Source organism: Micromonas commoda, chromosome 11 (genome assembly GCF_000090985.2).
Source record: "Micromonas commoda chromosome 11, complete sequence".
Taxonomy (NCBI): domain Eukaryota; kingdom Viridiplantae; phylum Chlorophyta; class Mamiellophyceae; order Mamiellales; family Mamiellaceae; genus Micromonas; species Micromonas commoda.
In genome coordinates this window covers 655,895-673,989 of record NC_013048.1, presented here as the reverse complement: position 1 = coordinate 673,989, position 18,095 = coordinate 655,895, and the positions used below count along the sequence as shown (strand labels likewise).

Below are 18,095 nucleotides of genomic sequence, written 5' to 3'. Positions count from 1 at the left end.
CCGTCGCCCGCGGAAAACGCAGACCTGGCGTCCCGTCATCGCACAAATACTTGTAACTTTTCGTTTCCACCGATCAATCCGCGGCCCGCTTCGCTCCTGCATCATAGCTGAGAAGCGCCGGAACCGCGGGTCGGAGCGTCGGAGCACGCGATATGGTATCGCGATGCGCGCTCGCGATGATCATCGTGGCTATCTTGGGTGCGAGGGCGACTGAGGCGACGCTCCCTGCCGCCGGAGCCGCGTCGGACGCCGAGAAGACTAGGTCGGAGTTTTCGCGCAGATTGCAGATGGCGCGGGAAGGAGAGCCCGCGAGGGAGGTGGACGACTATCACTACGTCTTCTCCGCGGACTGCAAGCCATACATGGAGTGGCAGTCCGTCGCGCTCTACTACAGCTGGGTCTCCGCGGGTGCGCCAGGCCGGTTCACCCGGCTGCTCAGCTGCGACGACCCGAACTATCCCTACGTCAACTCCGTGCCGACGCACGTGACGCCGCTATACACCAACATAGACCCGAAGGACCCGTACTCGGCGTACAATCTTCCCGGGTCCATGATGCACTGGACCCAGCACAACCGCACCGACCGCAAGTGGATCATCAAGCTCGACGCTGACATGATCGTGCGCAAGCCCCTCAGCGTCACCGACGGGCTCGAAGCGGAGGAGGGCCTGGTCGCCGCGGGCATATACGGCTACCTCCACGGCGTCGACAACGAGATGGCGCCGATGTTCGTGCCCGCGGACGTCGTCCCGAGGCTCGCAAAGGTCGGGGGTTGGGAGATCTTCTGGGCGAGCGACCTGGTCAAGGCGGCGCCGCTCTGGTTCGAGTACACCAAACGGGTGCGACAAGATCCCCGAGCGTGGTGGCCGTTCAAGGGCACCGGCGACGTGTACATCACCAAGGAGTCCCCGAGGCCGTGGATCAGCGAGATGTACGGGTACGTGTTCGGAACGGCCATGGCGGGTTTGCGGCACAACGTGGAACCGAGCGCGCAGCTTTACGCGGGTATGGCGCCGTGGGACCAGGACTCGTTCGATCCATTCCTGATTCACTACGGCCTGAGGATCGACATCGGCGACTGGAACTGGGACAAGCACTTCGAGCTGCAGGGCACCGCGCACAGGGACAAGCTCAACTGCGAGCTGCCTTACTACCCGTTCCCGATGGTCCCGAAGAAGCACTGGCCCGGGAGCCACCACGGCACACTGTTCCAACCGGGCCAGGAGGAGGCGCGCAGGGTAGAGATCGTCATGGAGCTGATGTTGGCGCTCAACAAGGGCATACGCGCGTGGCGGCACGTGCACTGCGGCGAGCCGTGGCCGGAGGGTCTGTCCTCAAAGGGGCTGGAGCACATCGTGGGCGAGGTGACGGACGATCACGCGGAGCACCGAGCGAAGGGCGACGGCCACGAGTTTGAACGCCGACGCCAACACCCGCGGGAGAAATCGGAGGCTGAGATGGCGCACCTCGAGCACGTGCAGGCTGCGACGAAGGCGAAGGCGGGGGAAGACTCGGCTTCGAAGGAGAGTAAACCCGCGCCGGTCGTGGGCGGGCGAAGGGCGGGCGGTGGGTTCAAGGGAAGGAACGTGAAAGACGGCATGGCGAACATGTGGTTGTACTTTTCGTTCGGCTGGGGGTTGGTCCTGACTGTCATGGCCAGGTACCTGTTCTGCCCGCCGAGCGCCGGCAAAGCGCGTCGCAAGGGTCGATCGAGGAGGCACGAGATTCCGAATCGTTATTACACTTCTTAGCGAGCCTAGTTATTGGAGACTGTTGACGAACATGATGGAGAGCGCGGCGATGGTGATGAAGATGGGCACGGCGCTGACGCCGTAGAGGACCAGGAACCCGAAGGGGTTGCCGTCCTTCTCGTCCCCGTCGTCCTCCGCGTACGCGGCCCTCCTCTCTTCCTCGATCTGGGTTTTGATGCCCGCCGCCTGGTTGGCGATCTCGGCGTACCTGGAGGGTCCGCGCTCCTTCCTCGCCTCGCTGTCCAGCCCGGGCCATTCGCGGAAATCCTGCAGGAGCGTCTCCACGACCAGGGCGTCGGTCGGTATCTCGCCGGCGTCGATCGCCTCCAGCGCCTCCACCTTCTCGTCCGCGCTCACGCCGGACTCGTCCTCGATCCCGTAACGCTCGCGGCGGTCCGCCAGCCTCGGATCCTCGATCGCGAGCGTGAGCCTGACCTCGTTGAAGTTCATCTCGCGCTTGACGTAGAGGAGCTTGAGGTAGTCCTTGATCTCGGCGACCATGTCGGCGATCCTGGCCGCCTCGGGGTCCACGGCGGGCGCAGCGGGCGCGGGCACCTCGGGCTCAGCGGCGGGCGCGGGCGCGTCCTCGCCCTCCGCCGCGACGATGGTCAGCGCGCGACGGGTTTCGCGGCGGCGACCGAGGGCCTCAGCCTTTGAGGTCTCGCGGCGGACCGCGATCGCGGGAGCCGAGGGCCGCGACACGCGAGCGGCACGGGGCGCCGCCGCGTAAACCATGGCGCGGGGGGTTATTGTGGCGCGAACGATGGTCGCCATCTCGATCGATCGCCGACGCTACGTGTTATGCGCTTCGATTGGGTGCGTCCGAGTGGATAGCGCTGTGGAAACTTCATAGCGGTCGGATATGGCAACCGACCGGTTTTAGCGTTAAGCGGCGTTGCAGTCGTGATGGCGTCTCGTGGGAGGTGCTCCTGTCGCTTCCAGGGACCCCCGAACCCTTCCACAGTACGTGCCATGTACAATGTATGTAAATTTACAAACCAACTAGAGCATTACCTTCATCGAGGGCATGCATCGCGCCCCCGTTATGCACAAATCACATCCATCACCAAAAGTTGCCTCGCCGCTATCGATCCTTGGATGCCAACTCTTACTTAACCTTGCTGGCTACGTCCGAGGTACTGAAGAATCCTCCGCTCGGGTTCCTTCGTCCTTTGATCTCAATACCTTCGTGGTCCTCTATGCCCATCTGTTTGCGCTGGAAAGACGTCAGCCAGGGGTAATCTGGACCTTCAGCAGCGGGGGTGGCTTTCTCCACGTAGGGCAGCTCGTTGGGATAGTGTACTCTTTGGTACACTCCGACGGTATCGGACGCGAAGGAGCCGTTCGGGGTCCGGGGTTTAGCGATGAACAGCGGGCCTGGGTGGTCAGGCTCGGCCCATTCCTTTGAGGGCTTTGGAGGGGCCTTTGATTCTGGGGTCGTGGGGCCATCCTGCAGTACAGTCGAGGGTGTTGATCAAATGTGACCTTTCGCGCGAGACGATGGGTACGTTCAGGGGCGCGCGCTGAGAAGAGCAGTATTGGAGGGTTTCACGCACCGTGGGCTCATCCGACACGGTTACACTCGATGGACGTTTCATGTCGGCCATGACTTCCGCAGGGATCGCGCCCGGGTCTGTGGCCCGCCCGACCCAGCGCCCCGCGATGGCGCATTTTCCGACATGGCTCCCGCTCGATCGGGATCAGCCTGGCGTGATTTTGAGTCTGGGGGGACGGCACCCGGCGCACAACGGGCGCAACCTCCCCCACCCACCCGAGGTCACTGGCCGGGGGAGAGGGGCGATACAGCTCAGGAGGAGTGCGTCAGATATATCTCTCGTGCCTCCGGGTCGCCCCGCCACGAACCGGGCGCCATGGCCGCGCAGCTCGACCTCTCGCAGGTGGTACCCCAACGTTCTCTGATTTTCCCAGTCGACCGCCGCTAACAACGCACACCCCGTCCTTTCCCCTTCCCCCATCCAGGCTGCCCTTCGCGGCCTGTCCGACAAGCTGTACGAGAAGCGCAAAACCGCCGCGCTCGAGGTGGAGAACGTGGCGCGCGCGATACTACGCGCCGGCGACCGCGCCAAGCTCGACGCGCTCGTCTCAACCCTGGTGAACGATTTCGTCGCGATGCCGATGCCGAACCACAGGAAAGGGGGGCTCATCGGCCTCGCCGCCGTCACCGTCGCCCTCGCCGGCACCGCGGACTCCAAACTCGACGACATAGTCCCGCCGGTGCTCAAGTGCTTCACGGACACCGACCAGCGCGTCCGGTACTACGCGTGCGAGGCGCTGTACAACATAGCCAAGGCGGCGCGGGTCGCGTTTGTCGGCCATTTCCCCGAAGTGTTCGACGCGCTGTGCAAGCTGTCGGCGGATAACGATCCGAACGTTCAGAACGCTGCGCACCTGCTGGACAGGCTGGTGAAGGATATCGTCACGGAGTCCGTCGAGGCGTTCGACGTGGCCAAGTTCGCGCCGATGCTGAGGGAGCGCATCGGCGTGCTGAACCCGTACGTGAGGCAGTTTTTGGTGGGTTGGATCACGGCGTTGGACTCCGTGCCGGAGATTGACATGCTCACGCACCTGCCGGACATACTGGACGGGCTGCTGAACATGCTGAGCGATCCCAACAGGGAGATCAGGCAGCAGGCGGACGGCGCCCTCGGGGACTTCCTCGCCGAGATTAGGGGCGAGGGCGGGCGAGCGCACCGCGGCGCCGACCTCGGGGCGCTCGCGGCGATTTTGGTCGGGAGGTGCGGCGGGTCGGGCGACGAGTTCACGCGCGTCACGTGCATCAACTGGCTGAGGGAGTTCGTTTCGCTCGCGGGAGACTCGCCGCGTCTCGTGCCGCACTTCGCGTCCATCATCGGCGCGGTTCTGCCGTGCATGTCGAGGACCGAGGCCAAGGTGAGGGAGACGGCTGCGAGGGCGTCCGAGGAGCTGCTGGCTTCGACAACCGCCGCGGCCAAGGCTTGCGCGCGGGGGATCGGGGAGATCGAATCGGCGGACGGGCTGGACCTGCCGGGGGTTCTCGCGGCGCTGAAAAAGCACGCGGGCGAAGGCGCGAAGGGGCCCACTCGGCTCGAGGCTTTGCGGTGGTACGCGGCGTTGTGCGATGGAAGTCCGGAGACTGTTCGCCGGTTATCTCTAGACGCATCCGGCGTCGGCGCGCTCGACGAGCTGCTCGCGTCGCTGGGGCACGACTCGGACGAGGTTGTGACGCGCGCGATGCGTGTCCTCGGGTCCCTCGGCGCGGGCGAGGAGACCGACTTCGACGTCGTGGTCCGAAGGGTGGTGACCGTCTTCGCGAGCGACGGGGGCGACTTGCTGGAGCGAAGGGGCTCTGCGGTGGTCAGGACGCTCTGCGCCGAGCTCGGAGCCGAGCGAACGTACTGCAAGATCGCGTCCATCGTGCGCGAGGGCGGACTCGTGAGCGGGGACGAAGGGCGCGAGCTCGACTTCGCGGCGGCGATGGTGGAGGCTATGAACCTGATACTTCTCACCGCGCCGGAATGCGCCGGCATGCGAGCGTCGCTCAGCGGCTTGACGCTTTCGAAGGCTTCGACGTCTTCGAGGGGCGCGGATCACGAGAACGCCACCGGCGCGAGACTGTTCCTCGCACTGTACCCGTGCTGGTGCCACAGCGCGGTGTCCACCGTGGCGCTCTGCCTGCTGTCCCGCGCGTACGCGCACGCGGCTCACGTCGCTCGGTCGATGGGAGACGCCGAATCCGAGGTGACGGTTCGAGCGCTGGTGCAGATCGACCAGCTCGTGCACCTCATCGAGTCGCCCGTCTTCGCCAACCTCCGACTGCGTCTGTTGGAGCCCAACGCACACCCGGACCTGATGCGGGGATTGTACGCGCTGCTCATGCTGCTGCCGCAGAGCGACGCCTTCAGGACGCTTCACGCGAGGCTGGGCGCCGTTCCCACGCTGGCGCTTTCGCGGCTGGACGTTAACGACGGCGAGGACGGCGGGACCGGGACCAAGTCGGGTGGAACCGGCGGTTGCCTGGACGGAAGCGAGGTGGACCTCGAGGCCTTATCGGCGACGTACGCAGAGGTGAGGGGGAGGCACGTTCGCGCCGCAGAGGAGAGGAGGGTACGCGCCATGAGAGGACGAGGAGGATGAAATTGTATCGTCGATGGCACTCGTTAAAACGTCGTGAACCGGAGTTTGCACGCGCGCATCGTTCGTCGTTCGTATCGCGTCTTCGTCGTCTACTTGTACGGGCGGGTTCGCTGGAGTTTGGCGTACGCCAAGATGCACGCCACCGACGCAGCGGCCTTGACCGCGTTGTTGGCCGCCCCCCGGACTGCGGCGCCAAAGTTGAACGGCTCGGGGGTTTTAACCGTTAAACGGCCGAGGTCGATGGCGGGCCGCGCGTTTTCGTCATCCTCCGCGCGAATCTCCCGGATCTTCTCCGCGGCGTGCACCAGGTGAATGCACCCGGGAGTGAGCGTGCACGTTGGCGCGGGGGGGCACTCGAGGCAAAGCGAGAGCCGCTCGAGCGGTACCGCAGCGGCCGACTCTTTCTCCTCGTCGTTGAAGTTTATTTGCTCGTCGCAGAAGAACGCGTTGAGGCCGCTGCGGGCGACGAAGACGACGGCGCCGATCATCGCGCCCGCGCCGACGGACCCGACCGCGTCGGAGAGCCGAAGCGCGGCGACGCACTCGCACTGCGACGGGATTTCGGCCTCGAACGTGCAGAGGGGCGCGGGGGTCGTAGTTCGGTCCTCCCGGGCGAACGTCGCTGAAGAGGCGGTGTCGTTGTTGGCCTCGCCCGCGTGCATGGGCACGTTCACGCTCGACGCGAGCGCTGCGAGCATAGACGCTGACACAGAGATGCTCCAGAATGCAAGGACACGGGCTTGAGACATGCGGCGGTGTGAGGTGAAGGTCGCCTTTGCGCTGTGTACGTTTGAAAAAGTTCGAAAATGTTTTACCACGGCTACTTTTCGAGCTTCATACCGGACTTCTTCGAGGACTTGAACATGCTGAAGAACGAGCCGCTCTTCTCCTTCTTCGGCCTCGCCGACGCCACATCCGCCGGGGCCGACGTCGTCCGCGCCGGCGCCGACGCCCTCGCCTCCAGCACCCCGCGCGCATCCGGTACCTCCGGCTGAGCGTCGGCGGTGGGCGCAGGTGGCGGCGCCTGGAACGCCAACGAGTTCGACCCCGCCCCGCCCGCGCCGACCGGTATGACCACCGGGATCGCGGAGTCCCCCCCGCCGACGTCGTCTGCCCCTCCGGTTGGATTCCTCAGCATCCGCCGCACCGCGTCCTCGTCGAAGATGGCGCCGTCGGGCCGTGACGAGGATAGGCCGTGGCGCGTCAACACCTCGCGGCGAACGAAAGCTGCGGCGCCCGCCGTCACCGTCTGCATCTCCACGCGCATCTCCTCGCGTTCATCGTCCCACGCCGCCCGTAACGTCTCCAGCGTCCGTTTGTGCGCTCGTTCGTCCACGGCGACGCGCGCGGCGTACCGCTGCGACAGTTCCGCGGCTCGAGCGTCCCGCTCCTGGATGACACGGCGAAAGTCCTCCGCGGAGAGGGCAAACTTTCGGTCCCGTTCCGCCACCTGCCTTCGCGTCTCCTGCTCCGCGGCCGCCGCCCTCGCCTCCGCCGCCTCGGCCCTCGCGGTCGCCTTCGCCGCCCGTGCCTCGGCGTCCTCCACCTGTGCCTTGAGCGCCGCGAGCTCCACGTCGGAGAGATGCCTCATTCGGGTCTCGAGCGACGCGACGTCGGCGTCTCTCGACTTTTGCGCCGCGGTGAGGTTCCTCTCCCACTCCGCGCACACCTCCGCGATCTGCGCGTCCCTCTCCTCCACCTCCGCGTGCGCCGTGGCGAGCTCGCGCCTCAACGTCTTCGTCTCCACGTCCCGCCTGGACAGCTCCCGCTCCATCGCCTCGACGGTCCTCGTCAGATTGTCGATCTCTCGATGCTTGTCGTCGAGCTCGGCTCGCGTCGCCGCGTCGAACCTCGGAGGCGGACCGGGGTTCGCGGATCGCGCGGAGAGGTTCGGGGTGAACGCGAACCGCGGCAGGCCCGACAGCGTCGCCTGCGGGGTCGCCGCGACGCTGAAAGGACCGCCGAATCTTTGCGGGGGCTCGCCGCGCGCCCGTCGCGCAATCTTACTCGCGGTCTGATTGACGTCCTCCACGAGTGAGCGGATGAGCGCCTCGTCGTCGGCAGGAATCGCTCGGGGCTCCATCGGCGGCGGCGGTGGTGCCGCGGCGGACGGGCTCGCCACCTCGGTCATGGTGGTGTGGTGTGACCGACTCACTCAGGCGCGCGTGTGAGCCAAATTTGACACTCGCGATTCTCGGCCGCGCGCTTTCTGTTTGGCGACTCGAGGCGAGTTAAAACCGATGCACGTCACTCGAGTGGCCCGCGTGGACGCGATGACGCAGTAGTCGAGGCGCAATGTCGGCAACGTCGTTCGCGCATACGATGAGCGTAGCCCTCGCCCCCGCGCGCGGGAGAGGCGCATCGAAGCATCGTCGGGCGTCGCGTCTCGCGTCCTCCACGCGCGATGACGCCCTGCGGGCCATTTTACGCCTCGACGACGCCGCGCGCGAGCAACTGGAGACGTCGGTCGAGGGTCGAAGGGTCATCGCCGATATCCCCCTCGACGTCCTCGCGGCGCGAGTGCGGGTGTTCTCGCGGTCGCTTCCACCGGCGTGCGCGGGGTTCGTCTTCGATATCATAACGGAACGACCGGGTCTACTGTGCGACGACGAGTTCGCGAGCACGTCGGTGGCGACGGCGGCGTCCGTCTTGGGGGGCGACGAGAAGCTCGGGGAGCTGTGCGAGGAATGCGCGCCGGCGTGCGCGCACGTGATTTGGGAAATCGGGTGTCTCGGGAAAAGCCGGGAAGGGCTGGCGCGGTCGTTGCGGGAGTGGGTGGGAAGAGAAGAGGGTTGGCATCGAGTGTTCGTCTCTCGAGTCGCGTCCCAGTGGGGGTACCTACGAACGATGCAGCGCACAGAGACGACGACGATGGCCGGGAAAGGGGAAGTGTATCGAAACGTGAGGACCGGAGAGAGCGTGACGTTCCGGGAGCAGACGAAGCATTCCGTTTGATGAGAGTCGAACGCGTGGAAAGCAGACGACTCGTCAGTTAGTCAGTGCGTAACAAATCGTAAATACCGAACCCGTCGTCAAAACTCTTCCCCGTCGAGGAGGTCTCCGTCACGCTCGCCCGAAAAATCGAACGTCACTCGTCTCGTTCCATCGACCGACGACTCGAACTGGTTCCTCGCTCCCAGCAGGGTCCTGTGCACAGCCTCCGCCGCCGCCGCCACCGGCGCGACGGCGGCGGTGGGAGCCGACCGAACCGCGCTCGCCATCACGGCGGTACCGTCGCCGCCCAGCCTGCGCACGCGCACGGGACCGTCCTTCACGGCCGCCGCAGCCTTCTTGAGCCCCCTCCCGAGCGTCGCGGCGGCCTGACGGACGCCCTCCCTCAGGTTATTCGGCTCCGGCATCTCCTCCCTGGGCGCCCGCCGCGGTATCACCGCGTCTTCCACGCCCCCGATGACGGCGTTGGTCGCAGCCGCGACGGTGACGCCGAGGCCGAGCGCCTCGCGGCTGACCGCCTTGACGAACTCCGCCGCACCGTGCGCGGCGCCGCGCCACGCGCCCCCCCTTCGACCTGCGCGGCGAAATTCCAGCGGCGTCGTCACCAGCGCCTTGGTGGCCGTTCCCACGTTGCACACGCTCCTGATGGGCGCGAGCCCGCTCGCAAACTTGTGCGCCTGCGTGGACGCGACGTGCTCCAGCCACGACCTCACTGCCAGTTCGCTCAGCTTGGACCAGCCGCACACGCCGCGCGCCGTCACCGGCTGAAGTCGTACCACGACACCGCCAAAGGGAACCAGGTTGAGCGCCTCGCCGAGGTTCCCCGCCCTCAACGCCGCGACGTCCACGTCCCTGGGCACGTAATCGAGCCGAACCGACGGGACGCGAATCTCCGCCAGCTGGAAAAACGCCGCCGTCGCGTCCGTTACTGGGTCCGCATCGACAATCGCCTCATCGTCGGAATCGTCGTCGGCGTCTTTGACTCTTTCGCCGCGCGACGCAAACGATTGAAAGAAACGAAGCGCGTGCTGGTCCAGGCGGAGGTGCACGGGGAGCAACGCCACCTTGAGTCGGAGCTCCGTTGCGCCGGATCCGGCGCCCGCGGGGTCCATCCGAACGGCGCTCACGTCCAGTCTGAACATCGCCGAGTCCGTCTCCCGCGGCACGTTGGCGTCGTGCGCGAGGATCTTCGGCCACCGACACCTGGGCGGCGGCGTCAGGTCGACGCACGCGGCGTCCGCGATGGACGCCGCCGCGCGCCACGCCACGGGACCCGCCGCGAGCTCGTCGCATCGCAGCGCCGCTCCCTTCGCCACGAACCGTGCCCCCGCGCACTCGACGTCGGAGACGGCCGAGTGAGCCGGGGACCACCGGCTTCCCGATCGAGCGTTCACCTCGACCGACGAGACGAGCGCCGTGATGGAGCTCGTCGGCGTTGAACCGTCGCGGGGGAGTTGGGGTAAGAACGGCGTCGAGCCGGGTACCTCCCGCGATGGACACGTGGATGGGATCGACACGTGGTCGTCGATGACCGCGACGCCCGCGCCTCCGTCGAACCACACGGCTCTGTGCTCGGCGGACCCGCCCCGAGGCGGTGGGCGCGTCGCGTTCAACGGCTCCGTCGAGCTCGATTCCGTCCCGTTCGATCGAAGCCTCGACGTCGCCTTCGGGGCGCCCGTCGGCTTTGGCGAACGGGGCGGACGCGGGGGTAACCCGACGCTGCCGGCATGCGCGAGATGGCTCGAGGCCATGTACGATCCCATCATCGTCCCGCTGCGGCCCATCGCCAACGTCGATTGCGACTGGGAGAGTCGCATCGCGCGCATCGCCTCCGTCGCAGCCGTCTCGGGGGAGACGTACCTGATGGACTTGCAGACGGCTTCCGCGTAGGACTTGGCGAACGCGGGGGTCGGCGAGCTGGGACTCTCGGCGATTGTCAGCGGCGGCGGCGGAGATTTCGACGGGGTGTGTCGGGAGGATCGCAGGCGCTGAGCCGCGGCTCTTTCTCGCACCTTCCCATCCGCTCCCTTCGAGATGGACGCGTAGTCCTCGATGACGCCGCCGAGCCGCGGACTCTTCGCCCGACCAGAGCATCCGTCGCCGCGTTCAATCACGAACGCGTCCTCGTCGACGGCGTCCAGCACGGCGCGTCCGGCGGCGACGCGCACGGACGGCTGAGAGAGCGCCGCCGCCGCCGCGGGGGCGTTGTCAAACTCGCGGCGTCGCGGGCTCGCGTCAAACGACGACGGCTCGCGCTCCTCGTCGTCATCCTCGCGCGGCGGCTCGACGGTGGGTCCCGCGGACGTCATCGCGTCGAACAGATCCAACGTCGCGTTCAGCGAATCCCCGTGGAAGTCGCATCGAAGGTTCGTGGCGTTGAGCGCCACGATCGCGGCGCATCCGCCGCCGGTGCGACCCTCGGCGAGAACCGACGTTTCCCTCGCGACCCTCACGACGTTCGCGGCGACAAGCGCGTCCGACGTGCACGGAAACCCCGGCAACCCCACCAGGTTTAAGTCCGCGTCGTCCGCGTATCCCTCAGGCGACGACGCGATCGCCCTCGGCCGGGCGACGTGCACGGCGATCCCCTCGACGAGCGCGCGGTGTTTCAGGTGGGAGCCGCGCGACGCCGGGTGCGACGGCGATTCGGACCCGACCCCTTCCACCCCCGTCGACTCCCCGGGGATGACCGCGACGCGCAAGACGTCAAGCCTCACGACGCCGTGGTTCAGGGTCAAGGGTTTGGGTTTAGGGTCAAGGGTCGCGCCCCCGCCGTCCAGGGTCGCGTCCTCGCCGTCCCCCCCAACCACGCCAACGAGCACCACCGCGGACTCCCTCACGTCGAGGCTCGCGTGGTACGGGAGAGTCTCCTCGTCGCCGGGATCGTCTTTCGACGCCGCAGCCGCGACGACGTCCGCCGCCGCCACCCTCAAATCTTCGAGGACGCCCTCGAGCCCCGAGTCGACCCCGCGACCCCGCGCGATCTTGGCCACCGCGCCGGACACGGACGCGTACGCCGCGCCGCCGACGCCCGGCGCGGCGGCGTGTACCACCGTCAAACCCGGCTCGCCCTCCAGCGCGTCGTGGTCTCTCGCGGTGAGCACGGGTCCAACGCGCGGATCAGACGGAACCCCTCGGGTCAGGTCGAACCCCTCGGCGTTGACGGTGAGAAGGTTGGCGCCTGGATCGCCGCACATGGCCGTCGCGGAGAAGACCCGCGCGTTCGCTAGCGAGACGGTCGCGCCGCGAATGTCCCGACGGCGGCGGTCGTCGACGGCGACTCTCGCCGGGGGCACCGACCCGTCCGTCGACTCCCACTGAACGTCCATCGACTCCCCCCACTGAACGTCCATCGACTCCCTCTCTCCGCCGCGCGTCGACTCCCTCAGGAACGACATCGCCGACTGAAACATGGCGGACGCGGCGCCGTGCATCGTCCCGTGCATCGACGTCTCCATCGCCGCCGCGCCGTCGCCGCGTCTCGTCCCTGCCTCCCAACATGGGTCCCCGTCCGTCCACACCTCCGCGACGACCTCTCCCGCGGACGCTCGGAACGCCACGGGTATAATCGGCGTACCCGGCGCCGGCGGCGCGCACGACAGCGGGTGACCCCTCGGCAGCGCGGCGAAGGCGTTAAACGCTTCGGACGCGCGAGCGATGGATTCGGGGGAAGCGGCTAACCCGATCCGCGGCGACGTCACGTCGATCTCGATCTGATCGAGGATTGCTCGTAGTAACTCCGCCGCGACTTGTTCGACGACGCGAACGACGTCATCCGACTCGATGCCGTCCTCGCGTGGGTGGGTCCTAGGGTTAGGGTCAGAGTCAGAGTCAGGGTTAGAGACGGCGAGGTCCGCGCGCGCCTTAACGGCTCGGTACACGTCGAGACACGTGGTACCGGCGTCCAACCCCCGCGACTCTCCCAGCGCGAGCCCCCCGCCGCCGCCTTTCACCCGTATCGCCACGGCGACCCTACGCGTGTCGGCGTCAGAGTCGGAGTCGCCCTCGCGCCGCGCCTCGTGTGAGGGAGATTCGAGCTCGAGCAACGGGCGAACGGGGGGTCCGTCGTCCGCGTCGGTTCGGTCGCGCTCCGTCGCGGGCGGCGCGTAAAAAGCCGCTCGGACGACGTCGGCAAACTCGAACGTCGTCCCATCCGCCGCGTCGTCGTCCGGGGACGGGACGAGCGCCACGAACGCGGGAGCCGCGTCCGGGGCACTGTCGTGGACGATGTCGAGCGCCACGCAGCGATGGCGATGCGAACCGTCGCCGTCGAACGAGGGCGCGCACGCGACGACTCGCGCGAGCGCCGCGTTGACGGCGATCCGCCATCCCCCGCCCACGGCCGACCCGTCGTCGTCGTCGTCGTCGTCGTCGTCGTCGTCGGAAGATGAACCGTCGCCGCCGCGTCGTCGTTGTCGTCCAGACCTTTCGTCGTGCGCGCGGTCCAGCGCTTGTCCCAACGCGGCGGTCCGCTCGAACAGACCCGCGTCGATCCAAATCAGCGCGGGCGCGAGGGCGGCGCTCAAAAATCTCGGCTCGGATCCTCCACCGCGACCCGGGGACTTGTACGCGAACGTCGCCGCGCCGATGCCGTCCCCGTCGTGGCACGCGTGCGTCGGCGAGAGGGAGATCAAAGGCGCGCGATGTAGGCCGCCGCGTCGCGACGGTTCGAACGGGTCGTGGACGCCGTTCGGGAGCCAACCGAGAGCGCTCGCCGCGACGGTCGGGCGCCGAAGGTACTCCCTCGCGTCTAACTCGTCCACCCGCAAACCGAAAGATACGCCCTCAGAGCCGGAAGATACGGTGGCGTCGATGCCGATCAAGTCCACGCACGTGTGTTCCGTCGTCGGGAACGTTTCGCGCTCCTCCGAGTCGTCGTCGACGTCGTCGTCGTCGTACACGGCAGTCGCCGTGACGCCGGGACAGGCAATCGTCAACGTGAGCTCCGTCGAAACCTCGTCGTCGTCTTCGTCGCTATCTCGCCCGTCGCGCTCCGTCGCGCGCCGATCGAGATACTGGGACATACGCACGCGCATGCCCTGTCTCACCTGATCGATGCCCTCCTCCTCGCTCGAGTCCGCGTCGTCGCAGATGTCCGCCAAGAACGAAGACTCCGGGCTGACGAATTCATCGTCGTCGTCGACGTCGTTCGCGACGGGCTCATCTTCTTCCACGCCCGGCGGTTGAAACGCCGCGGCGACGCGCGCGACAGCCTCCAGCCTCGCGGGCGATGCCTCGACCCACGCGCGGGACAGCGTGAGGCTCGCGGCGATCGCGTCCGGGGCTGCGAACGACGCCGCCGCGTCCTCGGACCTCCAGCTCCACTTCGCCGCCGCCACGCAGTCCACGCCGGCGCCTCCTCCACCGCCAACGCACCGGCGCCACTTCGTCCCTTCCCCCCGCACGGCGTCCTCGACGACGTCCACCTCGAGTCCTTCGACGGAGACGACCTTCTCCCGCGTGGTCGCCGCGCCTTCGCCGTCGGCGCCGTCGTCACTGAAGTCCAGCTCTCTGAACCTGGCGAGTATCGACGGCGAAGGCGCGCCGGGTTCCGCCGCCCTCCCGCGTGCCGAGCGGGCGTCGACGCGGACGGTGACGTCCACCGCGCGCGCCCTGAGTCCCTTGAGCACGTTCTCCAGCGCCTTGGAGATGAGCTGCACGCCGTCGTCGATGATCCCGGTCCGCGGGGAGGATCCTCCGTTCGACCCGGTCGCATCGCCCGTCGCGTCGGCACCGCGTCGTCCGGTGCGACCCCGCCGTTTTCGCCGCGCGCCCGGGCGCGGCGCGATCGGGTCTTCGCGCGGGGCGAGCACCAGGTCGACATCGCCGACCTCGACGACGCACGACTTGGTCCCGAGCGCGTTCCACGGGATCGTCGCGCGCACCCACCCGACGCGACCCTCGTCGACGCGAAGCGACTCGTGCCCGAGCTGCCGAGTCAGGTATTCGCAGTCGAGGACCAGATCCCGGAGCTCCAGCGTCCCCGCGCCGAGCGCCACGTCGAGCTGATTTACGTCGAGGTCGTTCTTCAGAGCCCTGCCGAGCGCGCGTCGGAGCGCGAACCTGAACACCCGACGCAGCGCCCACGAGTACGTCTCCTTCAGCATGCTACTTTTTGCCTCTTCCAAAAACTACGCAAGATGCGGGGCCCCTCTCGAGTCGACCACCGATCGAATCCGGGTCCCTCCCCGACCGGTTTCGCTCTCAGAAACGATCGCCCCGGTCCTTGGTCGATGACGGGCGCGGCGCCCTGCCCCCGCGCCTCTCTATGGGCCAACCGGAGGCCAAAGGGCGGGCCCCTATCCGTTTTGAAAAGTCCCGCGAAAAAAAAATTATTCCTCCAGATCCGGTGTGAGACGAAGTTTCCACCAGGATCCCGGCGCCCGGCCCACAGATCCGCGCCCCCTCGGACCCCCGAACGGACCCGCGCACGATGACCAACACGGTCATCCTCAAGGTGGCGATGATGTGCACCGGCTGCAGCGGCGCGGTGGAGCGCGTGCTCAGCAAGATGGAGGGGGTGCAGTCGTTCGACGTGAACCTCGAGACGCAGAAGGTCACGGTGGTGGGCACCGTCACCCATGAGGAGGTGGTGACGAAGATCGCAAAGACAGGGAAGGCTGTCGAGCCATGGTCGGACTGAGACTCGCGTGATACTGGCAGTAAACGCAGGGGAAGACCCCGTCGGAGCCGGGGATGCGCGAATCGCCGGCGCACTAGCTTAGGTATACAACGCTGTCCCTAGCATTTTTACAGGTACTGGTCTGTGCACTCAGTCGAAATCGTCTTCGTCCCGCTTGCCCCCGCCCCTGACAGCCTTTCCGAACCTGGTCGCCTCTTCGATGGGCTCCGCCCACTCGTCGTCCTCGTCCGGTAGCTCCCGGCCGTCGCAGACGTACAGCGCGACGTACGTGCGACCGTACCGCCTGTCCCGCACTCGCCGCAATCGGTTCCCAATGGCCGGGGTGATCTCCGGCTTTTGGCTCCGAGCGTACTCGACCAGGATCACCGTATGGTCCGCCACGAGCGGCGATCGGTCCAGCTCCATCAGCAGCTCCGGATAGGATACCCTGTAGTAGGGCGGGCAGAAGGAGATGAAGTCGAACGCTCCCCCAGCGGCGCGCGCGGTGTTCTTGTGCTGCGCGAGGAACGCCTCGACGGATGCGGTGTGCACGGTTGTTTTCGAAACGACTCCGAGGGACTGGAGGTTCTTCCTGGTGACGTTGTTGACGACCCACGGGTCCATCTCGACGAAGTGCGACTCCGCGCACCCGCGGCTGATGGCCTCGATGCCGATGGCGCCCGTGCCGGCGAAGAGGTCGAGCCACCGCGAGTCTGGCGGGAACGCGGTGTTGCTCCGGATGCCGATGAGCGACATGATCATGTCGAACGTCGCGCCGCGAACCATCCCCATCATAGGCCTGGTGTCCAACCCCGAGGGAGACAGAAGCTTGCGTCTGGATAGTGTCCCCGCCACGATGGTGAGCCTCTTGTGCGTCCGTCTCGAGTTCTCCTTTTGCTTCTGAACGTTGAACGCGTCCACCGCCCTCTTTTCGCTTTCGAGCTTACGCAGCAGAGCCTTGGGCACGCCCATCTGCAGCATCTTTTCGGTCTCCTCCTCCTTCTTGGCGAGCTCCTTGAGTTGTTTCGATGTTAGCTCGCCTTTGTTGTTCACGTCCGCCTTGAGCCCGTCCTTGACGCCCATGATATCCACCGGCGTGTTCCTGTCGCGCCGCCGGAGGTTGCTCTTCGCGCCTTTGCGAGTGTTTGCGCGGTAGCCCTCGGTCTCGTCGTCGTCGTCCTGCTCGGCGACGTCCGCGAATCCCTGCGCGAACCCGAAGCTATCGTCGTCGTCGTAGTCCTCTCCGACCACGAAGAGGTCCTCCTCCTTAGTCGACACTCCCGCGCCCTCGGGGACGAAGAACCAGTCGTCGTCATCGTCGGCGTCGTCGTCGTCATCGTCGTCGGCATCGAGGGCGAAGGAAACGGGTTCGTCGTCTTCGTCCTCGAAGTCCGCGGGGTCGAAGTAGATCTCATCATCGGCCATCGGGGAGGCAGTTTCCTCGGGGCGACGCGGCGCTGCATTCGCGACGATCCCGTGCGCGCGGTGCGAACGGCGGTTCGTCAAAGTGACCCCCGTGGTTCCAACGCTTTTTGATGCGGCGGCGGCGGTTGAACACGCATTCGCGCTCGGAGCAGCGACGCGACCGTCGAAGCTCCTCGCGGCTCGCGACGACGCGCGCGGCTTAAGGCCGGGTCGTGCCCCCTGGCAGACGCTCTGCATTATCTCGAATCAGTTCGCCGGTGCGCGCACCGGTGTGACCGAGAAGCGTGTGAGGGGTGCCGGAAAAATTACCTCCCCGGAGCTCGCTGAAGGTGAAGAACCCGAACCTGCAACAAGCGCAAGGCACGGCGAAGATGATGAAGAGAAGGACGGGTTTCTCGGACTCGGGTTTCTCCGGGCGCGCATAAAGGAGTCACATTATGCGGAGACAGTCTGGCATAACTGACTTTTGGTTATCCCATTTGTGATGACTCAAAATCCGTAGGTGACCTTTACGGGGGTGCCGTTCGCTTTTCCCGAGTACGTTCCACAGCTTTTGGAAGATATTTCTCCCGTTGGGTTCGGAAATGGCGCCGTCAGGGAGCAAAAGTGCGGTTCATTGCGCCTCCATTCCCGATTTGGGATCAGAAAACGCGCTTTTCATTGGGCGCGGCATTTTTAAACTCGAGAAGATAAGGCTGATAGCCATCCAGGCCTGATCCAGAAACCTTTCGAACGGGGGAAAGGACGCGATTTCCTTGAGATTTTTTCCCGATCCGTAATTCCATCCAACAGTGAAAACGTGATTATTTCTCCCGACCTCGGCTTTCGTTCTGCCGATGTTCTTCACCAAAATGAGCGAAAATAGACTCGTTTATGGTTGATTTGACCAAAGTTTCGGCATGATTTCGAGGGTGTGTCTTGACAAAAAAACTACCCCCTTTTCCTTCTCCTTTCGAATTAAAAAAAGTTGCACTTTCCCAGGATTTTTTCAATGGGATTCTCGTGTGTTCGGCCGTCGGCCGGTTTTTTCTTCAGGCGAAAAACAATTGGGCGATTACGTGACATTATTTCCAATGAATGTGCCAATGATACTGCCTAAAATACACTAATTCGGCCGAGGAAAACAAGGAATTGGCATGCGTCGTGAAAAAAGCAAATCATCAAATCTGATTCCGGGTTAGATGCGAATCAGATTTGCTCAAGTGAACCAG

General features: G+C 65.9%; 9 protein-coding genes across 9 annotated transcripts; 4 read left to right on the top strand and 5 right to left on the bottom strand.

The window, feature by feature from the left end:
- The first annotated feature begins 116 nt into the window (after nt 1-116).
- MICPUN_109168 (predicted protein) lies at nt 117-2,521 on the top strand. The gene has a single exon (XM_002505208.1). It carries the CDS (start codon nt 177-179, stop codon nt 1,749-1,751), a length of 1,575 nt encoding a protein of 524 aa, XP_002505254.1. The 5' UTR covers nt 117-176; the 3' UTR covers nt 1,752-2,521.
- A 198-nt stretch (nt 2,522-2,719) lies between these two features.
- On the bottom strand, nt 2,720-3,379 carry MICPUN_53411 (predicted protein). Its single transcript, XM_002504909.1, has 2 exons — nt 3,308-3,379; nt 2,720-3,201 (listed from the first exon to the last, which is right to left on the bottom strand). The coding sequence occupies exons 1-2, from the start codon at nt 3,356-3,358 to the stop codon at nt 2,860-2,862; spliced, it is 393 nt and encodes a 130-aa protein (XP_002504955.1). The 5' UTR covers nt 3,359-3,379; the 3' UTR covers nt 2,720-2,859.
- A 361-nt stretch (nt 3,380-3,740) lies between these two features.
- MICPUN_75213 (predicted protein) lies at nt 3,741-5,684 on the top strand (the record flags this gene model as incomplete). The annotated part of the gene is made up of 2 exons (XM_002505207.1): nt 3,741-5,320; nt 5,363-5,684. Coding segments are annotated over 2 exons (1,902 nt in total), but the record flags the coding sequence as incomplete, so codon positions are not given.
- Nucleotides 5,685-5,974: 290 nt separating this feature from the next.
- MICPUN_62575 (predicted protein) lies at nt 5,975-6,634 on the bottom strand (the record flags this gene model as incomplete). Its single annotated transcript, XM_002504908.1, has 1 exon — nt 5,975-6,634. One exon carries the CDS (start codon nt 6,632-6,634, stop codon nt 5,975-5,977), a length of 660 nt encoding a protein of 219 aa, XP_002504954.1.
- Nucleotides 6,635-6,705: 71 nt separating this feature from the next.
- MICPUN_103118 (predicted protein) lies at nt 6,706-8,016 on the bottom strand (the record flags this gene model as incomplete). Its single annotated transcript, XM_002504907.1, has 1 exon — nt 6,706-8,016. One exon carries the CDS (start codon nt 8,014-8,016, stop codon nt 6,706-6,708), a length of 1,311 nt encoding a protein of 436 aa, XP_002504953.1.
- Nucleotides 8,017-8,180: 164 nt separating this feature from the next.
- On the top strand, nt 8,181-8,840 carry MICPUN_62573 (predicted protein; the record flags this gene model as incomplete). Its single annotated transcript, XM_002505206.1, has 1 exon — nt 8,181-8,840. The coding sequence occupies one exon, from the start codon at nt 8,181-8,183 to the stop codon at nt 8,838-8,840; it is 660 nt and encodes a 219-aa protein (XP_002505252.1).
- Nucleotides 8,841-8,917: 77 nt separating this feature from the next.
- Nucleotides 8,918-14,944, bottom strand: MICPUN_62572 (predicted protein; the record flags this gene model as incomplete). The annotated part of the gene is made up of 1 exon (XM_002504906.1): nt 8,918-14,944. One exon carries the CDS (start codon nt 14,942-14,944, stop codon nt 8,918-8,920), a length of 6,027 nt encoding a protein of 2,008 aa, XP_002504952.1.
- A 326-nt stretch (nt 14,945-15,270) lies between these two features.
- On the top strand, nt 15,271-15,480 carry MICPUN_62571 (predicted protein; the record flags this gene model as incomplete). Its single annotated transcript, XM_002505205.1, has 1 exon — nt 15,271-15,480. The coding sequence occupies one exon, from the start codon at nt 15,271-15,273 to the stop codon at nt 15,478-15,480; it is 210 nt and encodes a 69-aa protein (XP_002505251.1).
- Nucleotides 15,481-15,978: 498 nt separating this feature from the next.
- Nucleotides 15,979-16,341, bottom strand: MICPUN_72338 (predicted protein; the record flags this gene model as incomplete). The annotated part of the gene is made up of 1 exon (XM_002504905.1): nt 15,979-16,341. A coding segment is annotated over one exon (363 nt), but the record flags the coding sequence as incomplete, so codon positions are not given.
- Between the last annotated feature and the right edge of the window lie 1,754 nt (nt 16,342-18,095).